Source organism: Coptis chinensis, chromosome 4, assembly GCF_015680905.1.
Source record: "Coptis chinensis isolate HL-2020 chromosome 4, ASM1568090v1, whole genome shotgun sequence".
NCBI classification, from domain to species: domain Eukaryota; kingdom Viridiplantae; phylum Streptophyta; class Magnoliopsida; order Ranunculales; family Ranunculaceae; genus Coptis; species Coptis chinensis.
Window position 1 is genome coordinate 77,479,138 of NC_141459.1, and position 23,988 is coordinate 77,503,125.

The 23,988-nt window shown below is 35.8% G+C and overlaps 1 protein-coding gene across 1 annotated transcript; it reads left to right on the plus strand.

The window, feature by feature from the left end:
- The first annotated feature begins 7,948 nt into the window (after positions 1-7,948).
- LOC147504901 (uncharacterized) lies at positions 7,949-8,518 on the plus strand. Its single transcript, XM_086605402.1, has one exon. It carries the CDS (start codon positions 7,949-7,951, stop codon positions 8,516-8,518), a length of 570 nt encoding a protein of 189 aa, XP_086461528.1.
- The last annotated feature ends 15,470 nt before the right edge of the window (positions 8,519-23,988 follow it).

Below are 23,988 nucleotides of genomic sequence, written 5' to 3' on the forward strand. Positions count from 1 at the left end.
ACTGCATTTCAGTCTCATGCTTCATCTATATCTCTCCTCAATGGGTCAAACTTTTCAAACTGGAATGAACACATTCAATTCTACTTAGGTTTTATGGACATTGATTGGCACCCCAGCATGAAGAGCCTAATGAACCCACCAACAAAACTAATGATGAGGACATGGACTTTTATGATGCTTCGAAAAGGGCAAACAAACTTAGTTTTAGGTTTATGAAAACCATGCTTGTTGGGAACATTAAGACATCACTACCTAAAACTGAAAAACATGAAAATTCCTTAAAGTTATAGAAGAGCGTTACAAAACCGCTGACAAATCCCTTGTGGGGACTTTGATGGCCCAGCTGATGACCATAATGAAGTATGATGGGGTTCGTGGGTTGTATAATCACATCCTCGAAATAAAGAACCTAGTTGCAAAGTTGAGAATCTTAGGGTTGAACGTTGAAGAGTTATTCCTTGTTCAATTTATTTTGAACTCTTTGCCTTCTCAGTAAGAACCATTCTAGATCCATTATAACACCAATAAGGAAAAATGGAATCTTAATGAACTTACCAGTATGGTTGTTCAAGAGGAGACAAGGCTTAAGCAACAAGGATTGCAAAGTGTTCATCTCATGACTCAAGGCTCGTGATCATGATATAAAGGAAGAAAGCCTCAAAAGGGCAAGAAAAGAATACCTTCCAAGGATAAACCTGCTCATGCTTCTCAGGTTCAAAAGAAGGAAAATGACAATACGTGCACATTTTGCAACAAAATGACACATTCAAAAAGATTGTCAAAAATGTAGGGAATGGTTTGAAAAGATGGGGATTCGTTACGACCAAAACCACAAACCCAAATGAGCAATTCATTATGATAGGGAACTGAGTCAAAGCTTATGTTGAAGTTGTTGGGACCTTTAGGCTTATATTAAATAGTTGTTTTCATTTGGACTTATTTCATACTTTATATCTACTGCCTATTTCCAAAAACCTTATTTCGTTGTGTAAACTTGATCCTAATGGTTATTCATGCTCATTTGGTAATAAATGATTTAGTTTATTTAAAAATTCTTGTATTTGGCTATGGAATTCTTGATCCTAATTTATGTGATGGTTTATATATGATGAAACTTAATAACCACTTTGTTGAGACCATTATGATCCTACATCCTAAAGTTAGATCTAAACGTAGCCTTATGAGTTATGACTGACATGCCCTCTTTCTTGTGGCATAAACGATTAGAGCATATCTCCAAAGAAAGAATTCATAGGTTAGTAAAAGATGGGATTCTTGAATCTTGAGAACCAAGATTTTATTGATCTTGGAGTGTGTGCGGATTGTATTAAGGGTTAACAAACCAAACATACAAAGAAAGGCGCCACAAGAAGCTCAAGTCTCCAGCCTTGAAATCATTTACACTAACATTTGTGGACCATTGATCAAACCCCAAATGTGTGTTTAATTACCTTTACAATACTTCAAATATGCCCTTCTTATGCTTAATAAGCAGACAAATCATAGCTTTTCCTACCTTTTGCAGGATACAGGCCATTTAGGACTTATACTCCTAATACATGCATTTTAGCGCAAAAAGGAATTCTATCGATGCTACTTGGGAAGATTCCAGCTTAGGAGAAAAAGTGCCAAAAAGTCAAACTCAAAGTCAGCGGTCAACAATTAGGGACTCAAAACCAAAAGATGGAAGATCATGTTCTTAACCCAAAAGACTGAAGATTATGTCCTCAACTCAAAAGTGGGCATCCTTAGCAAGCTTGTTTAAGAAGATACCTAAAGCATAAAGCAACCCTAATGAGGTATCTTATTTCTAAAGGATTAGGGCAAAGTTGTAAAGTGTAAAAAGTGTAGTATATAAGCCAAAGTGAGAGGAGAGAGAACTTACCTTAGAATTAATCTTTGGTCATTAGGAGTAGTTTAATATGTTTTAATTAATAGTTTAATTGCTAGTTACATTGTTTTCCATTTTTATGTTCTTCAAGTTTTAGTTAATGAATCAAGTTCTTATTTTTCTTCAATACAAAGTTTTCAATCTTGTTTCCTATTACTCTTATCTCATTACATCTTTCTAATCTTGCATTCACAACCCCAAACACAAGTTCACTCATTTGACAAGTTCAAATGAGTGTTACTTGGTGACAAAGAAATATTAAACAACCATTTTTCCATACATGTTTTCCACCATTAAACAACTTTAAAAGTCTAGTTTTTCAACTTCTTTTCAAACAACAATAATTTTAACTTTGATAAAACCAACACAACCCATAGTTTGATTAGAAAAGCATAGAGAGTGAGAGTTTCTATCATCAAAACCATCCTTATTTGCATAGATTCCAGATGAACAACAACACCCTTACTAACCAATATCGACAACCATCAAATGGCGCCGCCGTCAAGGATTTAGTACAAGGAGGAAGATGAATCAAACTCTTCTTCTTGAACTCTTCTTCTCATTTTCAGTTTTTTTCATTTTTTTCAAGTTTTTTTTTCATTGTGTTATAACTGATGTATTGTTTTTTGTACATTGCAGAAAGTTTCTGAGTAAACAGAGTCCGAGAAAAGCTTGGGGAAGACAATCAGAGGCAGTTGGAGAAAAATGAGGCGAGTTGAAGAAAATCGACCCGCGCTGCGCCTTATCCATCCGCGCCCGCATCTTACGCACGACCGTGCCCCTCAAAAGTCGTGCCGCACCTCAAAGTTCCTCGACGAAGATTCTGTTGGCTTAGAATCTTCGTATGTAAGCGATCTTTACTTTCCCCCAGTTAGTTTAATTCAACTATTAGTAGATAAAAAGTAGATAGATTTGCAAAGTTTTGAGTTTTCAAAACCAAAAAATTTAATTAAAAAAGAATTAAAAAATTAAAAAAATTAAAAAAAAAATAATTAAAATGAATTAGTAATCCATCCATAAAGATTAAACGTTAAAATTAGTTTAGTAGCATGCTTAGGTTTTATTTTATATTAATTGTTGTTTATGTATGTTAGATTATGATAAATACAAAATAGTTTAAGTTTACTTACCAAGAGTTAGGGATTCAACCAACTTGGACCAGTTGAATGCGCGAGGCGAGTAGTGTGATATCACGCTCGTGCATCTCAACCAAACTTGAGGGTTGAAGTTCCAATCTTTGATGAACGCTTTCTAGCTTTCAAGATCAAAATAATATTTCGTTTAATTAATCATTAGTGAATAGTTAATTAGCTAAACGTAGTTACTTTTAGTGTTTACCGCTTTCATAGTTTTAAGCCCACGAAGGCAACTTTGTTTTAGGCCCACGAATGCAACCAATTGTATCTTATTAGCTTTGCCACATTTTGACCCAACTTGTGGGTCTTAGATAGATTAAACTTGTAACCGTAAGGAAACGCTCAAATGGTGGGTTGACACGTAAGACACCAAACACTTCGTCAACCCCACCACGTCGCCTTCACCCCAAGGGTCGTGTACTTTATAAACCTCCTCGCTCCAAAGTGTTAGAGGATACTTGCATGTTCAAGGCATGATTGTATGATTGTGTGATTTTTTATTCAGTCTTGTCTTTACATTTAACTCAAAGGCTAAACTCGAGCCCTTAAAGAACAAAAGTTGGATTAAGCCCCACTTAGAACGGACGTTGATTGCTCAAATTGATACATAGACTTAACTAAAACTTAAAATCAATCAAGCAGAGCCAATCTAGTCACGTCCATTAGGACAAACATTTAGCACGAACAAAAAGAGTAGTGAGCTACCAGATTCCAGTGGACCAACCACCTTACTCCCTCCCCTCCCTCAGATTCAACGTGAGTGAGATTCTTAGTGGCACACTATCTGGTGAAGTAGCAATCTTCTCCCTTGACACGTGTAGTTCCCAAAACCCAGTTTCGCGCCCACTGTTCAATTCAAACAGGGCATAGCTTATAGACATTGCATGTAAACTTTTCAAAAACTTCATAGCTACAAACGAATTTCGCTGTTTGAGCATCCAATACATTTGTGTGTGCATGTAAGTGGATTCTAAATAGTTTTGCAATCGTGCATGAGACTACGCTCAGCCTATACAAAGTTTAGGGTGTTTAAAACTTATCCACGTAGGAGAGTACGTCGATCTAGACATACTCTTATTTCTCATCCCCCAACTGCTAAGATGGAGGATAAGCTAGTTCAAGCTGAAGAGCCTCTCTCCACTTTCTACACACCACTACAATATGGGCGTCCATCTTGTATACATCTCACAGCTATCACGAGTGATTTTTGTATTCCGCCTAACATTTTCAATCTTCTTCCCGTTTTTCACGATTTTGAGCATGAGTTGCCCTGCGAGCACTTGCGCCGGATTTCTGAAGTTTATAGTAAGTTGAGAGTGTTTCCGTTCACTGTAGCTAGCAAGAGTTAAGCATGGCTTCTATCTTAGAAGCCCGATTCTTTTGATACATGGGAAAAGGTAGTGTTCACCTTCATGAAGAAGTATTTTCCACCGAAGAAAACAGAAGAGATAGTAAGCAAGATATAGTTAGTTCTTCAAACATAGTCTGAGTGAGACATTCTCCAAAGCATGGGATAGATTCTCTGACCTACTCCATTCATGTCCCCACCATAAACTAGAAAAATCCACTCTTGTCCAATGTTTTTCAAAGGTCTTCTCTAAGAACACAAAGTCACACTAGACATCATGAGTGATAGAAACTTTTTAGATAAAGGTGTTACAGAAGCTCTAACTATTCTTGAGAACCAAGCATAAAAGAGTACTCATTGGGGTGACACAAATAATTCCAGAACATTCCAACCCAGTACCTCTAAAGCCAAAGGTATCTTTGAGGTAAAATCTGATCCAGAGATTAAAACACTAATCGAACCCTCACAAGAAAGATAGACCCCCTCACAACCAAACAAAAGGACCATACTCCTCAACTAGTCATGAACATAGATATAGCACCATGCACTCTCTGTTTCGATTTAAATCACGTATCTACTCATTGTCTCTTGCTCAACAACATCGCATCACTTCAACCAGAAGAAGTTTGTGCTTTCAATGTACCAAATGCACCATGGAGACAACACCCAAATTTTCAATGGAATACTAATCCACAAACCCAACCACCTCCAGGGTTCACAAATCATGTCAAACCATAAAATACATTCAATCAGTTCAGACAAGGACAAGGTACCTACAACAATCAGAATAGAGCAATGGTTCCATCCAATTTTAACCGAAACTATGAAAATCCACCCATCAACCACCAAAGAGACCTAGTTCTAGTTACACAACCAGCTAGTCTCCCATCAGATAAAACATCAGAGGTCATGTTATCTTTGATTCAACAACAAGCTCAAATCTTGGTATCTATACAACAATCTCTAAACCTTTTAACTCAAGATAAAGCCCATAAAGGTGTGTTAACTACAACAAAATGGTTCTGCTGCAGCGCCCTTTTTCACAGCGCTCACAATTTGTTGGTAAAAGATATCAGGGGTGTAGGCATCCCTAAGGCTAAGTCCAATGGTGCGGCAAAACACCAAATTTCACGTAAAATGTGAACCAATGGTATGTTAAAACGTTATACCGCCAACAATATCTTTATAAATTTCTCTATTTATGCAGTCAATTTTAACGTTATAGCGTATGCTCTGTACGTCATAGCCAGTGGCGGCCAGCAAAAAAAATCCAAATAACTCTACACGCCATAGGCAGTGGCAGTTAGAAATTTGATTTAATTCAAATAATAACCTACATGCCACTCCCAATGGCGGTTAGAATTCAATTATTATTTTCCACCCGCCACTCCCAATAGCGGTTAGAATTGATTCCTATTTTTTTGTTTTTTTAATAACTTAATTTATACAATTACCATTCTATCCTACCCTTTTAAATTTTTTTGATTTAGTTGTATTTCTTTGTTATAATTTCAATTTTAAGATTAAATTTATTCCGATTTGCAACAACTTAATTAATTATTTAAATAAAATATTTATTGAAAATAAAAAAAACAGATTAAAAGGAAATACATTAAAAATGCATCAAATACGTACGAAACATTTAAAATTCTTAATCAAATTAATCAATTGCTTTCTCCGTATTCTTCAAAGTGCAAATTTCTTGAAGGAGTCCGTGCATTTTGAAGAGTTTGATCTTTCAAAATTTGTTTCTTTGCATTTTTGTACCATTCTTTTCCTTGAGGTGTCATAGTCGATGTATTTGTGCTCATGATCTCCTTTTCCCATGCCAATGTCTCACGGAATTCTTTTTTTTCTGCAAGTTCAATCCTTGAAGGATTAGACGCTTCACTTTCATAGAATTTTTTCCCACGGTCAGTTGCTGCCTCAATGACCTCCATCGCCCATTGAGATTGTCGCGTTAATTCTTTGAGAGAAGTTTCGTTTTGACTGTCAACTTTTTTTTTTGTTTTGATTTGTCTCTTCCACAATCCGGTCTTTTTGATGAACCAGGTCTTTGCATTTCAGAATCAGGTGTTCCCCCCATGCCATCTTATTCATTTAATGGAGCTGGAGACCCGTTATGAAAATTAGTTTGAGAGAAACCAGGTGTAGTTGGAATTGAATGGCGCGCCCATTTTTCATAGTCTTTCAAAATAAACCACGATGATCAAATTTGAAGGGTTTATTATCCAAGACACGGTGACATACAACTTCTTTGCTTGCTCCATTTGTAAAATAAAAAAAAAATTAGTTTGAGTTTAATCAATTATATATATATATATATATATATATATATATATATATATATATATATATATATATATATATATATATATAATATCTTACAATGTCCATTTCGTTAGTTCCTGATCTGTTCATATCCTCGGCTTGATTCAAACATCCACGAAATAAAGTAACTACTTTATTTATAAGTTGTCAACAACTTGTAACACTTCTCATAGTTCGTGCCTCTGTAAAACCCTGTATCATCCTCTGATTCCCAAATTGTTCTTTAATTTTATCCCACAATATGTTGCATGATTGATTTGTTCCGGTAATTGGATCAATTGAATTATTCAACCATGCTTGGCATAATACTGTGTCTTCATCAATGCTAAATGATGATCCCCTGCTTGACATTGTTACTGAAAGAGAGAGAGATAAAGACAGTATTATTAATAATACAAAAATAAAATATTACTGATGTTTGCGGGAATGTGCCTTTGAGAGAGGAAAAGACAGTCTTTTTATAGGGTCAGGTTGAATTATTGGATTTTACTTTCTTGTGGTCTGTACGCTATTGATTAGGGTCATTGGGTTGTGGGCAAGATTATAATGAATTATGTAAGAAAATATTTGGGTGTGTGCAAGATAAAAAATTGTGGGCAAGATTGAAATGAATCATGCATGCATGGAATCTATTTATTGGGGTGTGTGCAAGATAAAGAATTGTGTAAGAAATGCATGGAATCTATCTAGAGTACGCATGCTGCATGTGTACTCTCCTGGCCCTCCACCAGGATATATAACATAACTCTCCGTAAGAAATTAAACCAATTTGCTATCTCACACAATTTTTAATATTTTCAATTTTTATTCCATAATTTATTTACTAGCAAAATGAATTCTGATAGTGATAATGATTATGATTCTGATTCCCAGAGAAGACGACATATTGAAAGACACTTCATGCATGAACAAGAAGTGTTGACAACAGCTACACTCGTAATTCAAATGAATCTTGTTACAGCAGCTCATATCATTGAAAACTCTAATAAACCAACTCTCCGTATTGTGTCTGTCCCAGGACGCGCTTATAGGAACCGTAATAAGGCAACGGAAAATGCTATCTTAAAGGCCGATTATTTCGGTGTCAATCCCACATATGATGAAGTTTTATTTTGGAAGCGCAACAGAATGAGCAGTCACCTATTCTCGAGGATTAGGAGTGGTCTTAAGGAACATAGTGATTTCTGAATGAAGAAATATGATGCAGCCAATAAACCCGGTTTGTCGTCATGCGGCAAAATAATGTGTGCATTGCAAATGCTAACAAACGGAAGCGCAGTTGATCCAATGGATCAGTATTTTCATATTGCGCAGTCAACAACACTCTCCTTTGTTAAAATGTTTTGCAAACATGTGGTGGAGAGATTTGGTGCACAATATCTGAGATCTCCAAATGAAGAAAACATTGCCAGATTGCTCCGTGTTGCTGAGTTAAGAGGTTTTCCTGGCATGCTTGGCAGTCTAGACTGTATGCATTGGACGTGGCAAGCATGTCCAATGGAATGGGTAGGACAGTATACTGGACGACATGGATCAACAACTCTTGTACTCGAGGCAGTTGCTTCTTTCGACATGTGGATATGGCATGCTTACTTCGGTTTACCAAGTACTAATAATGATGTTAATGTTTTTTGGCGCTCTAATCTTTTTCACAAACTAACATTAGGTTTAACCCCTCTGGCAAACTATTCTCTCATAGGTAAGGATTATACTGTCGGTTATTACTTGGCTGACGGTATATATCCTCAGTTGTCTACACTAGTGAAGGCAAAAAGGAATCCTAAATCAAGAAGAGATAAATTTTTACGCTGATGCAAGAATCTTATAGAAAAGACGTTGAACGAGCATTTGGGGTTCTTCAATCTCGTTTTGCATTTTGTTAGAGACAAAGCTCGCTTGTGGGATAAATATGTGCTCCATGATGTTATGTTGGTGTGCATTATTTTGGATAACATGATTGTTGAGGAAGAACGACATAACTATTTGAACGCTTACGTTTATGGAGACTCTTAACCTATTATTAACCATGATTACTTTGAAAATCCTAATATAGTAGAAATTGTTCCCGACCGAAACCCCAATTCTGCATAATTTCGTAGAGTCTTGCAACGCGTGGCATATGTGCATAATAGGCACGAGCATGTGGAATTAGAGCAGCGTCTGATTAACCATTTATGGGAATGGCGTGATCAGAATTAAGATGTTTTTATGTCGTGCATTTCTTATATGTTTCCAGCATACGTTTACTCGTGCGTTTATGGGAATGGTAGTATTTTTATGTCGTGCATTTCAAGTGTCTGCTCCATTCAAGTAATATGTTGTTTTCCTTTGTGCTAGTTTTTGAAAAATAATATATATATATTTTTTTTTCGATAACAAAGAATAAGTAAACATGAACAACACTAGCTTGCACTTAAGAAATACAAGCGACTTTAGAAATTAAGGATATTTTGCCTAGTGTAGTGGACTTGTTCCAAACTTGAACTACGAGTGCTTGGAAAGAAGTCGAGAATCTTTGGGATACCCAGAAATAACTTGCTTATACCAACTTAGTGCGTCTCTAGATATGTAGCGGGGATTTTTCCAACTTTGTCCGAAGTGGTGCGGAAGCTTTAAAACTCCCTTTTTAATAATAGAATTGCTAGAGGAGAAGGAAATTGTTCGTACCATATTAAAGTAACTTAAAAGCTTTTGGGACATCCTTGGGGGTTGGAAAAGGTCAAGGTGTTTTGATTTGTGACAAGGGCCAGAAGACCACATGTATTTTAGCTGCAACACATGAATATAATAGCTAATGCTTGATTACTGATTTTACCACAACACAATATTGCTAGACGAAGCCAAATGGGTAATAATTAAACCTTTTTTTAATTGATACAGCCAGAGCACACATTTCCTTTATCTGAGTGCACTTTTAACTGTGGACTAAACTAACACTCTTAAATGTCAGAATATATATGGAAACATTTTGATTTCAGTTAGAGAGACCTGCTACATCCCATTCTTAGAATACAAAATTCTCAAAAGCGAGAACTCATGGACAAGCATGCATTTCCTTTGTCATCATCGAAACTTGAGATTTCAAGTCATAGCACAAAACTTTCCAACGGTGGGAACCCTTTTAACTCCACAGGCGGTGGTACAAGACTTGGTTTTGCATCTTCAGCCTTCTCGTGTTCTTTGTTAAGCATCTATGATGAACCAACCATCACAGTTATCAGCTACAATAGAAAGTGAATAATAAAGAACACATGATTAAAGTTAGTAAAGAAACATGCATTACCTTGTTGTTGATTAGGTTGTGGAGAGTAACCACACTTCTAATAAGTGAAGAAAGATAGATAACCAACATCATATCATTTGTTTTCACTGTGCATGACAACAAACCAAAATGGTGTGGATGAAAACTTGGACTACAAAATGTAAACTTAGACCTGATCACATCAGTGCACCACTCAATTTCATAATGCAACAATCACACAACATAATCAATATGATCTTAAACATGTTCAACCAATACAAAAACATATATAAATTAAGTTACTCACAATGAAATACTAATAGAAACCATAACTGTTACTTCCTTCTCCCTGTGAGCTCGAATAACGCATCGATGGATCAGTTGATTTACCCGCAAAATGAGGGACATATACATCCTCCCTTGAGATAGATGGCCGAGTCTGAACTTGTGGGGGGGTCATCTGAGTCGCAACTACTTCAGCGTATTCAGAAAATGAAATGTCCTGACTATTCAATTCTTGATGAGCGCATTCCAATATATCATCCTTATTAGGGTGCACCCCACTATTCATTTTGCAAATAAGACTAGCCATAGAAGCCGTGGCATGCATGTAATCCTCTAACATCGTCTTCAATTGTGCCTAAATTGATACCATAATTAAATAAATTAAATGTTGATACAAAAAATAAAATAAAATAAACTATTTAATTTACTTACTGGTGTCAAGTTGGCATCAATAGGGAGATGTGGCACCAAATCTTTGTCAATTGGTAGAACACGTAAATTAAAGATTTCACCATTACGACAAGTAATAGGGATAACCCAATTGGCCGGGGGAGTAACAAGCTGCCTCAACTTGTGATAATGGGGGATATGATGAGCGATTAAGGGTTGCCCCCATCGGCTGTGAGATACCTACATCCTCCTTAAGACCAGATGCACCAACAAAGTCCACATTCACACCTCTATAAGTTCGGGGTAGAAGCATCCCCACTGAGACACGAGCCCAATAGTCAGTGTATTGTTGCTCACTAACCTGTCTAATCAAGACATTAGCATAAATGCCGCCACTGTTGTACCATTGGAGCAATATATTAGTCTGACATCCGTTAAGATTCATATGTGAAGGGGGATCATAAGGAACTGAAGGAATGTCAGTGACTTGGCGACGACAATGCTCTCCTAAATACAAAACATTTACTAATAGTCCAAACAAGATGCATCGCCGACTAGTCAACTCTAATACTTACCAAACATATGGATGCTTTATGCGTATGCATGTGGAATCTACCCATGGTAGCCATACAATAGAACTCCGAGTACGAGACTCTATATGCTGTCGCGCTAGACTTAGATTACAATGGGCATCACCCGCAACCTTATGATGGTAAGTAATTATTTATAGCAGGAAATTGGTCGGGCTCTTCAAGTATCCGAACGTGCATGCCATTTCGAAAATATGAATAATACCAGTACTGAACAAAAACAAATATATTAGCACAACTAATCAAATCCATTTAAAAAATAATTAACTTTAATTACCTCAATGACTTGCCACATCCCCACCACAACTTTACTACCATTGCCAATGCCAAAACGACATACCAAGTCCAAAGACGTGATCAGATACGTATATGCATCTCCTCCCCAGTCATAACTACCGATCTCATCTATGCGAATAAGACTAGCTAGATATCCCAAACAAACCTTGATGTGGGAATTTGCTAACAATACATTTCCAATAACATATAACATGAAAGCACGAAACCCTATTTCTCTTTCATTAACACCATCTTGCACTGCATAAGCTGTATACATCTCTAAATGGCTCAGTTTGATGCTGCCACTATAAATCTCATCCTCCATTAAAAAAAGAAAATATTTGATAGCCTCATCAAATAACTCATATTTTGAATAAAAAACTACAATCTTTCCTTCTCCAACACGCCCCGTAAGCATTAAGAAATCAAGTGGCGTAAAGCCTATCTCGCCACATGGAAAATAAAATGTGTGGGTAGAGTCCCACCATCTCTCTACAATTGCTTCAACTAATTGTCTATTGGACTTTTCAATGTCAATTTGAGCAAAGACGTCAAAACCAACATTCTGAAGCATCAATTGAAATTCTCCAAAGTTCACTTGGCACAACCATTCCATAACAGGGGCCAAAGTCCTTTTCTTACCGACTTTTTCCTTCGTTCCACCACTTTCACGAAGAGTAAATGATATGTGTGTACTTTCCTCTACAACAACACGGTGATAAGAACTAGAATCAAACTCAGAATAAGAAGTCCCTACACGTACATCTTCTGGATTTGGGGCATTTGGTGTCCCTGACTTTTTTGACTTTGTACCCTTACCTCTGAATTTGTGTAAAATGCCAAACATTGTAACTAGTGAGAAATAAATTAACACCAAAATGAAACATAATTTATAATATGAAACTAAATAAATTGGTCTTGCATTACGACAAATAAAATTAAGTGCGAGTTATGATATGGCACAAAACTAGATGATATGGCATTACGACAAATAAAATTAAGTGTCACATATTCTTTCTACTGATGGTATGACACAAAACTAGACCACACTATAGTATTCTACGTATATCAACACACAATCGTAGTCTCCTTAACCTAGAAAAACTCTAGTTATCCTTCAAAAGGATACTAACACATCATTTACCAAATCAAGTGGACGTATTGCTGAGACTTGGACAATGTGTTTCTAACCTTGGCTTCGAATGAAGGAGCAGCTCGCTCTTGGATTTCTTTGGGTAATATGTATTGAGAATCCAAGTCAAAGTACTTGAAGAACTGGCTTGTTGGGAAGTTATTAGTGACTAAATTGTCCCACAAAAACTTATGGCGTGCCCAATATAACATAGCAAAAAACAAATAGGTTTGGGAAAAAAATGTTTTCTCCCATAAAACAAAGTTAGGAAAAGCATAATTATTATAGCTACCACTATAATGATATTAGATACTCCATGAGGAATTTTTTTACATGAAGTTCACAGACAACAACAAATCGAATTATCAAAAACCGCATTGATTGAATCAAGGAAAGAAACAAAAAAACTAATAATACTTATGTCAGCAAGGGATGCAGGACTCACTTTCCTCTCTCTTGGTCTATGATGGATGGTCTTGTTCCAACCACTATATAAGTTGTCTCAAATCCCTTGTGTGATAAGCAGAGCTTCAAGTTCTTCTCTACGCCTCTCCAATTGCTGAAATTTATAAAGAACGTTAAGAAATACTACATTAATGTGCTAACAGTGGGCTTGCTTTCAAGTTATAAAAAGAAAAGGAAATGCTACTTATTTTCCAAGGAAATCAGTATACAGAACAAGTTGTCATAGTTGTCACTGAAATTAAAAGAATTTATAGTTATAATTCTGCCAATGTAACTCAACATTTCAAACGAACTACAAGTTTTAATTGCATACTTGCATACGTCAACACACTGGGTATATATGTTATTCAAATGTATTCTATAAAACACAGTTACTCACACCATAAGGGTAAGATTAAAAGTTCAAATCCAAAATTCTTCTATTTTACTCTTTCATAACTACATATTCAATTACCAAACTAAGTTGATCTAGTTTCAGGATATTAGTCTTGCCAAAAACTACAAGTGAAATCTAACAAGCAGTTCAAAGCAGGTATATCTATACGGTCATATTAGCAATTAGACATCATATGTAAGTATTTAGGACATTGTGGCGTTATGCTATATAGAGTAGAAGGGTACGTAAAAATAACCAAAATTGAAAGACAACCAAACATCATCGATGGTTCTAAGATGTTGATGGATACGCTGGTGACCTGGTGTAGAGTATCTTTTATTTGTACAAAATAAGGGGAGAATTGCTACGGTGAAAGTTATTTTTTCTTTGTGAAAGTTTCTTTATCCCCACCATAACATGTCTCCCCTGTACTTTGTTTATCTTCACATGAGCTCATGATGAAGTTCTCGTGGGTAAATTTCATATGGGAGGTATACAGAACTTCCACGTGAAAATTTTCTCATGACTTTGTCAGATAATGGGATGAAGTAAGGTGCAGATAGAGAAGTTACGACAGAGCTCAAGAAACTCCTATCCACTAAAATATTTCCGCCAGTCAAGCACAAGCTATAAGTTTGAACATGAATGCCATTATATCTTTTCAAAAATAACAATATTATAGCATTTTCTAATTTGAATTGTTCATAACAGCAATCTGAAGAACAATAGTTATCAAATGATAACCCAAAATATTTTCAGAGGATGGAAGGAAAACAATATGTAGTAGGAATCAGATCCAGTGGTTGCAATTACTGCTTTTGGCTCATGCCAGTTTCCTTAAAATGTGAAGCCTAGATGGATACAGAGTATGAAGAAGCTGGACTTTTGTTTTAATGCAGGTGGGAGTCCAACATTGCAGCCGATCAGGCTACAAAGCATTGTACCAGACATGGCACTCAGTAGCAAGAAAATTAGCATAAGGCAGACTTTCATAGCTAAAGATATGGGAGGTCTCAGGAGAGGCATACTTTAGATGAAACTAGGAGTTCCCTGGTATAAAAATATATATTGTAATTATTTGATTCATCTAATATAAATTTTTCTTTTTTAGAAAAAAAAATGTTGCATGTGTTTCCTTGATTTGGCCATGCTTCTTATCAATTCCACTTCTTTAGATGAAATGTTTATGGATATATGAAAGTTAAAAACAAACTTTTAAACATATATTCGATCTTAGACATTCTACTCATTGATTTTTCTACAAAAACAAAAAATTAAAATTCAGCAAATAGTAGTTGGAGAAAATAGCAAAAATACTTAAAAAAATACCTCATTATTTAAAGTTACAGGTAAAAACCATGATCACCTAGGATTATTTTGGAAAGGCCAAAGACAAATATATGGAAAACCAAAAAGTGACTGCACAGTTTAGGTGTACCACCAGATGCAAGGCTCTATAGCTTATACTCTATCTTACCTCTAGATCCTTCGCTGCTTGTTCCCTTGAGATTTCTTTGTGTTGTCGAGCACGTTTAAGAAAACCAATGAATAATACTCCCTGAGAAATGATTAAATAAGCCATGGAACTTAAGCAACTCAAATTCCAAATATAACTGAGAACTACAATTAGAATTAACAAAAAATATTTCACTGTCAAGTACATAAAACTTTGTAGTTTAAATACAAGAAATAATCACATATAGTGGCAATGCATCCAAATAAGAACAGGTGTTGAACAGGAAGATCACTAAGAAGTGTTGCGATCCTGCTCGCTATCTTCATCCAAGAACTCCGACGACGAAAACTCCCACAATTTTCGTCAAGTTCAAAAAAAAAACATGCTTTGAAGGAAATTGAACAAACAATTGGCGTCCAATCACGAAAACAACTATAAATCAAAACAAAGGGATTTCTTGGTTCACATTTACAACAGTGTAAAGTACAAGAGTATTATAAACAAGTTTGTAGAATTACCTGCTACAGTTTTTTTGCCTCCCTCTTTCTTTCCAGCCATTTTTGTGGAAAAGAAGAATCCAAAATTCGGCACCAATTTCTGGACTTCTATTTTTCTTGCGCGGTGGTGTTGAATAGTGAGAGTGAGAGTGAGCGATTTTTTTTTTTTTTGTTCTGGGTGTTTTCTGAAAGGGTAAAATGGGGAAATAATTAGCTACACGCCTGTGGGAGTGGTGTACAAAAAATTTTGGTTTTTTTTTTATCTCTTGGCCTCTACTGCTGATGGCGGGTAACAAAAGTCGATATTATATTAAATATTTTGGGTTGCACGCCAGTATCACTGGCGGGTGAAAAAATAAACCATTGGGTTTGATTTCGCTATCCCACTAATGGTATCCACTGTGGTATTGTGGTTTGGTGTTTTGCTACACCAAACCATTGGACTTAGCCTAATAGTTTGTCCTAAACCCTAAAACCGACTCAACCTAACTTAAACTTACTTATTGCCACGCCTTTTACGTGACCAATAGGGCGTAATTATTAATTTTGTTAAAATTATAAATAGCTTTTTTGATAAAAAGATATCTACTGCGACGCCATTAGCGCAACTGCTATCCAACTTAACAAATGTGACGCCTCAACTGTTGCAAATAGTTTTTGTTTATCGCTGAAGTTTTTTCACTCTACCTTTGCTCGGATGACAATGGCGTCGCTGATGTACTTTTTATAGGGGTGGAATATTCTAATTTAACAAAATTTTCTCGCGGGCCTTTTTAATTCTTGGCTTCTAACCCTAAAAATTGGAAAACCCCTCCCACCCTTTTCTTTTCTTTACAACCATCGAAGCTTTTTCCTACTGAAAAAAGAAAAAAAAAGAAAAATCATCTTCTTCATTTTCCTCCAGCATGGTCGAAGCTTAGGTATTGTTCTCTCTTTTCTTTCTTTTGATTAAATTTGAAAGCTTTAATTTTGGTTAATCTTCCACACCATAAAAGCATCGACTTTTGGTAGGTTTAATCTGTGTTTAGGGTTAATTCCACATTTACCTAACGAAATTTTCAGATTAGAGTTTTGGGTATCCTCCACCACCGACAAATCTAAGGTAAACTTTGACTTTTGTATAATCAACCACCACCACTGTTAAACTTGTTGTCTCTCAGTTCAAAGGTTAGTTGATCTTCTCAGTTGAAAGCTACTTGATTTTCTCCCTCTGTTCAATGGTTAACTGATTTTTTTGTGTTCACATTGACGACTTCGACAGGTAGTGGAACCATTAATGCTGAAATAGTGGGTCTTTTTTTCTTATCATACAGGTACTTTTGATTGTTTGAAATAGAAATAGATTATATTTAGTAAAGCAAATTCTGTTAAAAATGGTGGATTTTTATGTCAGTGAGTGTGCTGGTGGGATTTGAATTGCATTTTTAGACTCTTTGAACTTATTTGTGAGGTCTCTTGTTGTGAATTATTCAAAGGATCGGTAAATTCATGTTTAGTTGTGAATTTTGTGAAATTAATTGTTTAAAACAATTTGTTTTTGATGTATATTACAGCGTATCAAATTTTCAGTGGTGAATAGAAGTCGTTGGCATTTTTATGGTGGTAATGCCGATGTTCTTTAATAGTTGGTATTGTGTATAATCCTGGTTTCCTTGATGGTTCAATCTATTCCTGGGTTTGTTTTTATTTTTGAGCAAGTGGTTAGGGTGAATTTTTCTTTTATTGGTTTTGATTTAATTTGGGAAATTTAATTGCTGATTTTTTTTAATCATATATAATAGAATAGGAGATGGTACTATGATTATTTTGCGAGGAAATTTGGTTGGAGGTGTACTGTTTCCCGATACTATACCATCTTTGTCTCTCACTGCAGTTGTTTGCTTACATGACTATATGATAGACATCTTTGTTAAGATTTGGGCATTTAGAAATCTATTACAGATGGAGATATTGCTAGTCTTGCTGCCCTCTTGGAGAAGATGGGTTCTATTCCGGTTAGTACACTGAGTAGAGAGTGTTGAGTCCGAGCTATTGGTTAAAATTGAAGATTCTTGTATTTTTCTTTATATTGTTCCCTTTGGTTTACCTCTGTATTACACATCATCATTGGCTTAAAATTTTCTAGCTTGTATATCGGAAATCTAAAGGCTCTTTCCAAGTCTACTTTGTGGGTGGTGCTTAAGTCAGTTCTTGACTTGTTGTTTCTTTTCTTTTTTTTTTATTTGTGCTAGCTTTCTTTGTTAATAGGAAAAAAATTCCATTATGAAGAAAAAGCTAGGGATTGGAATAGATTAAAATAGGCAATCTCATCTCATACTGATCAAAGAAGAAGAATAAGATAAATGCCTTTAGTTCCTTATAAAATTGATAACATTTTTTAGAATGGCATACTAAGGGTTTTTGGTTATATTGTTTAAATGGATCAGTATATTATAAGGCATTGCCCGTTGAGTTTGGATCAGATGGTTGAAAGAAAGGTGCATTTACAGAGTGTTTTGTGGTTGACACATTTCGTGCAACTGAAGAATCTATCCAACAAGCTAGGATGGAAGCTTGGATGATGTTGTTCAATGCCATTTTTGAACTGTACGTAGTTTGCCAGAGCAGTAGCAAATTGGCTATATGTAGCTCCTCTTTGGTAAGTCCTAAATCTGATTTCTAAGCCTTCCTTCCCTTTTTTTATGAAATTGCTTAGGAGGCACCAAACAGTGAGATGGTCTAAGGGTCCAGGAGTATATAACTTCTAAGTACAGTTATTGACAATGTGCCACTATAGTTTGTTGTTACCTACTCAATGATTTCGTTGATGTGCATTGACATTTTTTTTTAGAATTGCATTGAGATTCACAATCAACTAGTTTACCCTCACCTTTAAATTTTAATGGTGAAACAAATAATTTAGAATTTCTTATAATGAGGACCTATTTAAAAATATTGAAAACAGTATTTGTTGGACACATTAACTACGAAGTGAAGAGATACAGAAGTTGATTGTGTTTTGTTATGTGTTAAATATATATACACCTAACATACCTATTTGAATGGAACAAATTATGTCTTATAAACTGAATTTAATCAACTCACTTATTCTAATATAGTTTGTTTTCTATATTGTAAAAGTTTGGGAACTTAATTGTGGTAGTGGTGTTTGTGCATATACTAGGTCCATAAGTTTGACTTGGTAAAAATACGTACACATGTATTGCTTATTTGAGTGCATTTTTTTAAAAAGTTTACTTATGTATTGCTTATTTGTTGTTCCAGATTAGTCGTTTGGTTGTAGTAGATGAATGAAGAAATCTTCGGTTGTGGTAGATGAATGAAGAAATCTTCGGTTGTGGTAGATGAATGAAGAAATCTTCGGTAGATGTTGATGTTCAAATCGGCAGATTGTAAAATGTACTTTTGCAGAATGTCTATATTTAGTTGATTTTTGTAAAGATTATTTGGTATGATGTATTGTCAAAAGACTAATTGTCTGGATGCTTGAAATACTTTTGTAGTGGATGGTAATAGTTAATGGAGTATAGTTTGTTATGATTCATTGTTAATTGAATATGGTGTTTTTATTGTATCTACATAAATTTCATTGAGTATGTAGAATTTTCCAAATTAAAAAGATCGTAATGATGATCAGTAAAAGGTGTATAGTATCTAAGTATGCTATTGCAACCCTTAAAGTGTGGCAAATGGGTTGGCCGACGAAACACAAACACCCTTTATTGTGATGCTCTGGGTGCTGCTAACGCTGCAAAACTTTTTACCACGAGTTAGTGGTGTAGCTAAAAGAAAACCTTTTGCAACGCCAAAGGGTGTTGTTACAAGTAGTTTTTTGTGACGCCAAGCGCTGCAAATAGTTTGAATATTGTTTAAAATTAATTTAGTTTAATAAAATGAAATAGCGACAAAGATAAAGTATTAGCAGTGGAACTTGGCGTGGCTAAAAAATAGAAGCTTTTGCAACGCCTAATAATGCGTCACAACTGAGCTTTTGTGACCCACTATTTAGTAGCATCGTCGCGACGCCTTGTTTAACGTTGCAATTGATCAGTTGCGATGCTTTTTAGGACTTTTAGCAACGAGGTATGGCAATGCAAAAAACCCCTTGTGTTGTAGTAACGTTCCTAGGACAAGCAGTTCACAATCCTGAACAAGCAAACACAGCCTTTGAAGCTACTAGTGATCCTAAGGATTAAATCCTTTCTTCTTCGATGTATTTCCTTTCCTTTTACCATATCTCAAGTTTCTTCAAGGGAATACATTAATAAAGGTAACCGGACCACTCCACTTGGAGTGTGTGGTTGTAAGTGCCGAAGCCTTGAGTCCACGTATATCTTGCATATTCCTTGTTAGCACTTTTATTCATAGTTTGAGTAGTGTACCCCTATGGAGCAAGTATTCATTTTTTATTTCTTTATTTTACATTATTTTTAAAATAGTTTTCTTTTCCTATAATTTACTTTACATTTCCTGTTTTCTGTTATTTCCCAGTTTTTTGTCTTATGTAAGTTCTTTCTTTCAATCTTCACTATTGACGCTTGAGTAGATGCAAAACAAGAGGTGGAAGATCTAGGGAGGCCAAACCATGAGATGATTCGCAATTTGAGTCACCTAAATTCAAAAAAAAATCCTTCTATTGGGTGGATCACTCTCCTCTTAGTAGTTCTCTTTTTCTATTATTGTTTTTAGTAATTTAGGAACAAAAAGCCAAAAAGAAAACCTTCTCTCACCCTTTCATAGATGTTGTTTTCTCTGTTCCATTAATACAAGATTCTCGATACATTAATAGTTATGTGATTTTCCAAAAACAAAATCGGCAATGGATTCTACATAGACCAACCCCTAGAATAATGCAATCTAGAGGCAGTTTGAGATCAATTTTGCTTATTAAGGGTTGCATATATCATCATGTTATTTGCACGGGTCAGGACATTCCATGTCTTGCGCAATAAATCCCCTAACTCGTATAACTAAAGCTCTGTCTGTCTGGATCAGGTTCACATGAGCCGACACGAAAGTTGCCTGAGATTATCTGTTATGGTTTGTTTTTCAGAAATTAGCGTTTAGAATCACATCTTTTGAGTATGAGTATCTTAAAAACATCTCTCCATAGTTTTCAAAACTAGAGGATATAAAAATGAAAATTATACGCCCCGGAGTAACCAAAATGATACCGGATTCATGTTTAATTTTATCTTCTTCTCAAAACCTCTATATGGTTAGAGATATCTTTTGCTTGGAAAAAAAAAATAAGGCGTCTCTAAACAAGAATTAAACAAATAGAGTAACCCAAAGTGATACTATTCTCTATTCAAAAATTTCTTTTCTCCCCCTTTTCTAAAAACCTTTCAAAATGTCTAAAAATAGCTCTTCTCCATCGAGCAATGCTCAATGGAGGCGTTTACCCTCTGATTTTAAAGTTTTTGCATCTCTTCCGATTGATATTCAACTTGATATATGGAAGAGAATTCATACCATCACACCTGGTGTAGGAAAAAGTTCCTACGCGCGCAGACGACGTGCAGTCAGGGAGAACTGGTGTTTGAGATGTCAAACTCCAGACTGCCCTGGATTTCATCCGATAAGTGAGGGTTCAATATTTACAGTCTACATGTGTCTTACACCAAAACACAGAGCCTAGCTTAATAGAGTGATCTAACTGTCTAGTTGGGATTAACTCGAGTCTTGGGAATCTGACTGAAAACGACCCACCTTTTTACAAATTTTTTAAAATTAAAAAAATAAAATAATAATAATAATTAATTAATTAGTCTTTAATTTCACGTTTGTATATTCTTTCCACCATCCATTCCCTTTGCTCTCATAACATTCTTAATGATTCATTCCGCTATTGGTACACATTTGCTTTCAAGTTAGCACACTCTATTCTTTTTTAGAAATCATTTGTGTATACAACTTATGTCATTTACACGCTTCAACGCATTCATCTATCATCTTGTGTGTCATACACCATTGGATCAAAGCATGTGATATAATGTTGGATAGGATTTTTCGCGCTGATCGTTTAGACAGTTCGTTTATCCAAATTAGACCGGTAACAAAGCGGGGATTTGTATTTTTCCGAGTTACGAGAAGGAACATGACCTTTTCGGTATTTCCGAATTTCATATGGGCTTGGGTCAAAATTTTGAAAACCCTAAAAAGCCAACAACCGACAGACATACGAGGGTTTAAAATCCAACCACGCGACCGCTCGACTCACCTTTCTCTCTCGTAAAAACCCTAAATTCAGAAAAATCAAACCGAGACGTGCCTCATAAACCCGCGCCACACCTCTATTTTCACCAAATTAAAAATCCTTCCTACGGTTTCTAGCAAACCTTCACCCCAGCTCATATCAACTTTCAATTCAACAAAACATCAGCCCATGGCTGCTAATCGAAAGATTGTACTAGAAATGGATTTTTCAAATCTATTTGATTTAGGGGTTTTTGATGTTTTCTTCAAGGCTCAGATCCTTAGAAGAGGTTGGAGGTCGCTTTTGCTAGAACGCACTACTCATTACTCCCCTTTTTTTGTTCAAGCTTTCTATCGCGGCTTAGCTCGCGATAACGAAGGTCTCGTTTCCATTTTGTTTGGGGGAGGTGTGCATGAGTTGACTAGGCAGTCAATTGGGTTAGTTTTGGGTATCTAGGTGCGACACGAGGTCCCTGAGAGGCAGCAATTCTATGGCATAGTGTTCGATTTGATGTATGCAACTTTGTTAGAGGGTGAGTACGTCACTGGTTCCACATGTGCGAGGCAGACTTCCTTGAGGAAGAATCAGCTTGCAGTGGCAACTTGGATTGCACACAATCTAGTGGGGATGACAAAACCTTTGGATATAGGTAAGTCGATCCTTCAAATTCTTTAGATCATAAAGACCCGAAATAACGGGTTATGCATTTGTTCTTTCCTATGGGACCAACTTAGTCAGACTAGATGGAGTACTACTCCCCTTCCTACCCTTGTAACTAAGCTCATGCTTAGTTGGGGAGCAGCAGTTTTGAGTGACTTTGTGGCAGTGAAGTCTTCCACATTCACTATTGTTTACTTTCACTACGTTCAGCACGACTGGTCCCCAGAAGTTGTAGACGAGATCGAGCATGGTCTCGACGACGACGACGCTCCTCCTCTACCTCCAGTAGAATATCTTCTAGAGTGGAATATCTTACTACAACTATTCTATACTAACACATCAAGTCTTCATCAAAGCTTTAATCAAACCCCTCTAATGGAGGTTTAGCTATGAATCATGAGACTATCATAAACATAATAATAAATAGAATAAGACATAATTAAGAACTACTTTCTTAAAGATAACTTGACTTGAATTAATGGTAGCTAGGCTAATAAAACAAAAAACTAAATTTAGACTAAACTAAATAACTAATGGGAGAGAGAGTTAGAGTTTTCCCTTAGTCCTCTTTATATAGGAGAGGGCTAGGTTTACAATTTCGTGCATAGGCTTTGGAGCTATGTTTTGGGCCACTAAATCAAGTCCAAAACCTAATTACTTAAGTCCAAAAAGGGTTTCTCTATTGGAAATTAGTACAACAATCTTTTTCTCCATGTTTACTCCTCTGATTGGATCTAATCCTAGACCATTAGAAAGATCTTTCCGAGCCGGTCGTTTTGACATATAGTAGGCTTAATTCCGAGGTCTGAGTCCAAAGATGTTCTATTGACCGTTGACTTTGACTTTTCAGCTTTGACTGGGTTTTAAAAAGGCTTTTTCTCCTTGAAACTTAGGCTTTAACCATATAACGTCATAGAAACCAACCTTTGCTCCTTTCTCTTGCAAACGTGACATATTTCTTCACATATTTGACTCCAATACCTGAAATACGCAAAAGCACGTAAACATTACTAACTTTTATTTATTATAAACATAATTGGTCTAAATGTAATTATTAAGGGGTTAAAACTACAGTTTTAGGCTCTTATCATGAGGACTCTTAGAAAATGAAGACTCTTAAGGAATGCAGTATCACAATGACCAGGTTAAGGTTGTCCCAACAACCCCCTTGTAATAATCAACAAAGGCTTCTGAAACTTCCTCCTGACCTTCCCTTCGAACTCCAACAGAATCTTGTAATAGCCATATTATATTTCTGCCCTTTCTCTCCTTGAGTATTGATAAAGATAAAATTGAATAGTCTACCTACGAAATGAACAATGAAACTCAAAACGTAAGTAAACTAAAACTAATCTTAAGTGTCTAATTTATCAAAGATTTCTCTACTCTCAATCCCTTGAGATATAGTGGAGTAAGAGGTTCCTTCCACTCCTAGTGCTCTAACATGGAATGTTTTCTAGTCTAATTGATCAATCTTAAAGTCAATGAGAGCTTTACGAAGGTGTTAAACTACGATGCAATGTGAAAAACAATATGTTGAATTTAACTACGAATGCTATGACAATATGATTATTTTGAATCTAGATAAAAGATTAGAGGGGAATTAAATCGACCTCGAATCCAACTTCATAGCCTAGCATAGATTCTTGTATCTCGATTCTTACGTTCTTACGGCAAGAAATTCGAGTTCTAATCCCTAGTGTTCATGGCATTTC

Bases quoted from the DNA above. Each gene is read 5' to 3' on its own strand.
- LOC147504901 (XM_086605402.1), top strand. From the start codon at position 7,949: ATGTGTGCATTGCAAATGCTAACAAACGGAAGCGCAGTTGATCCAATG.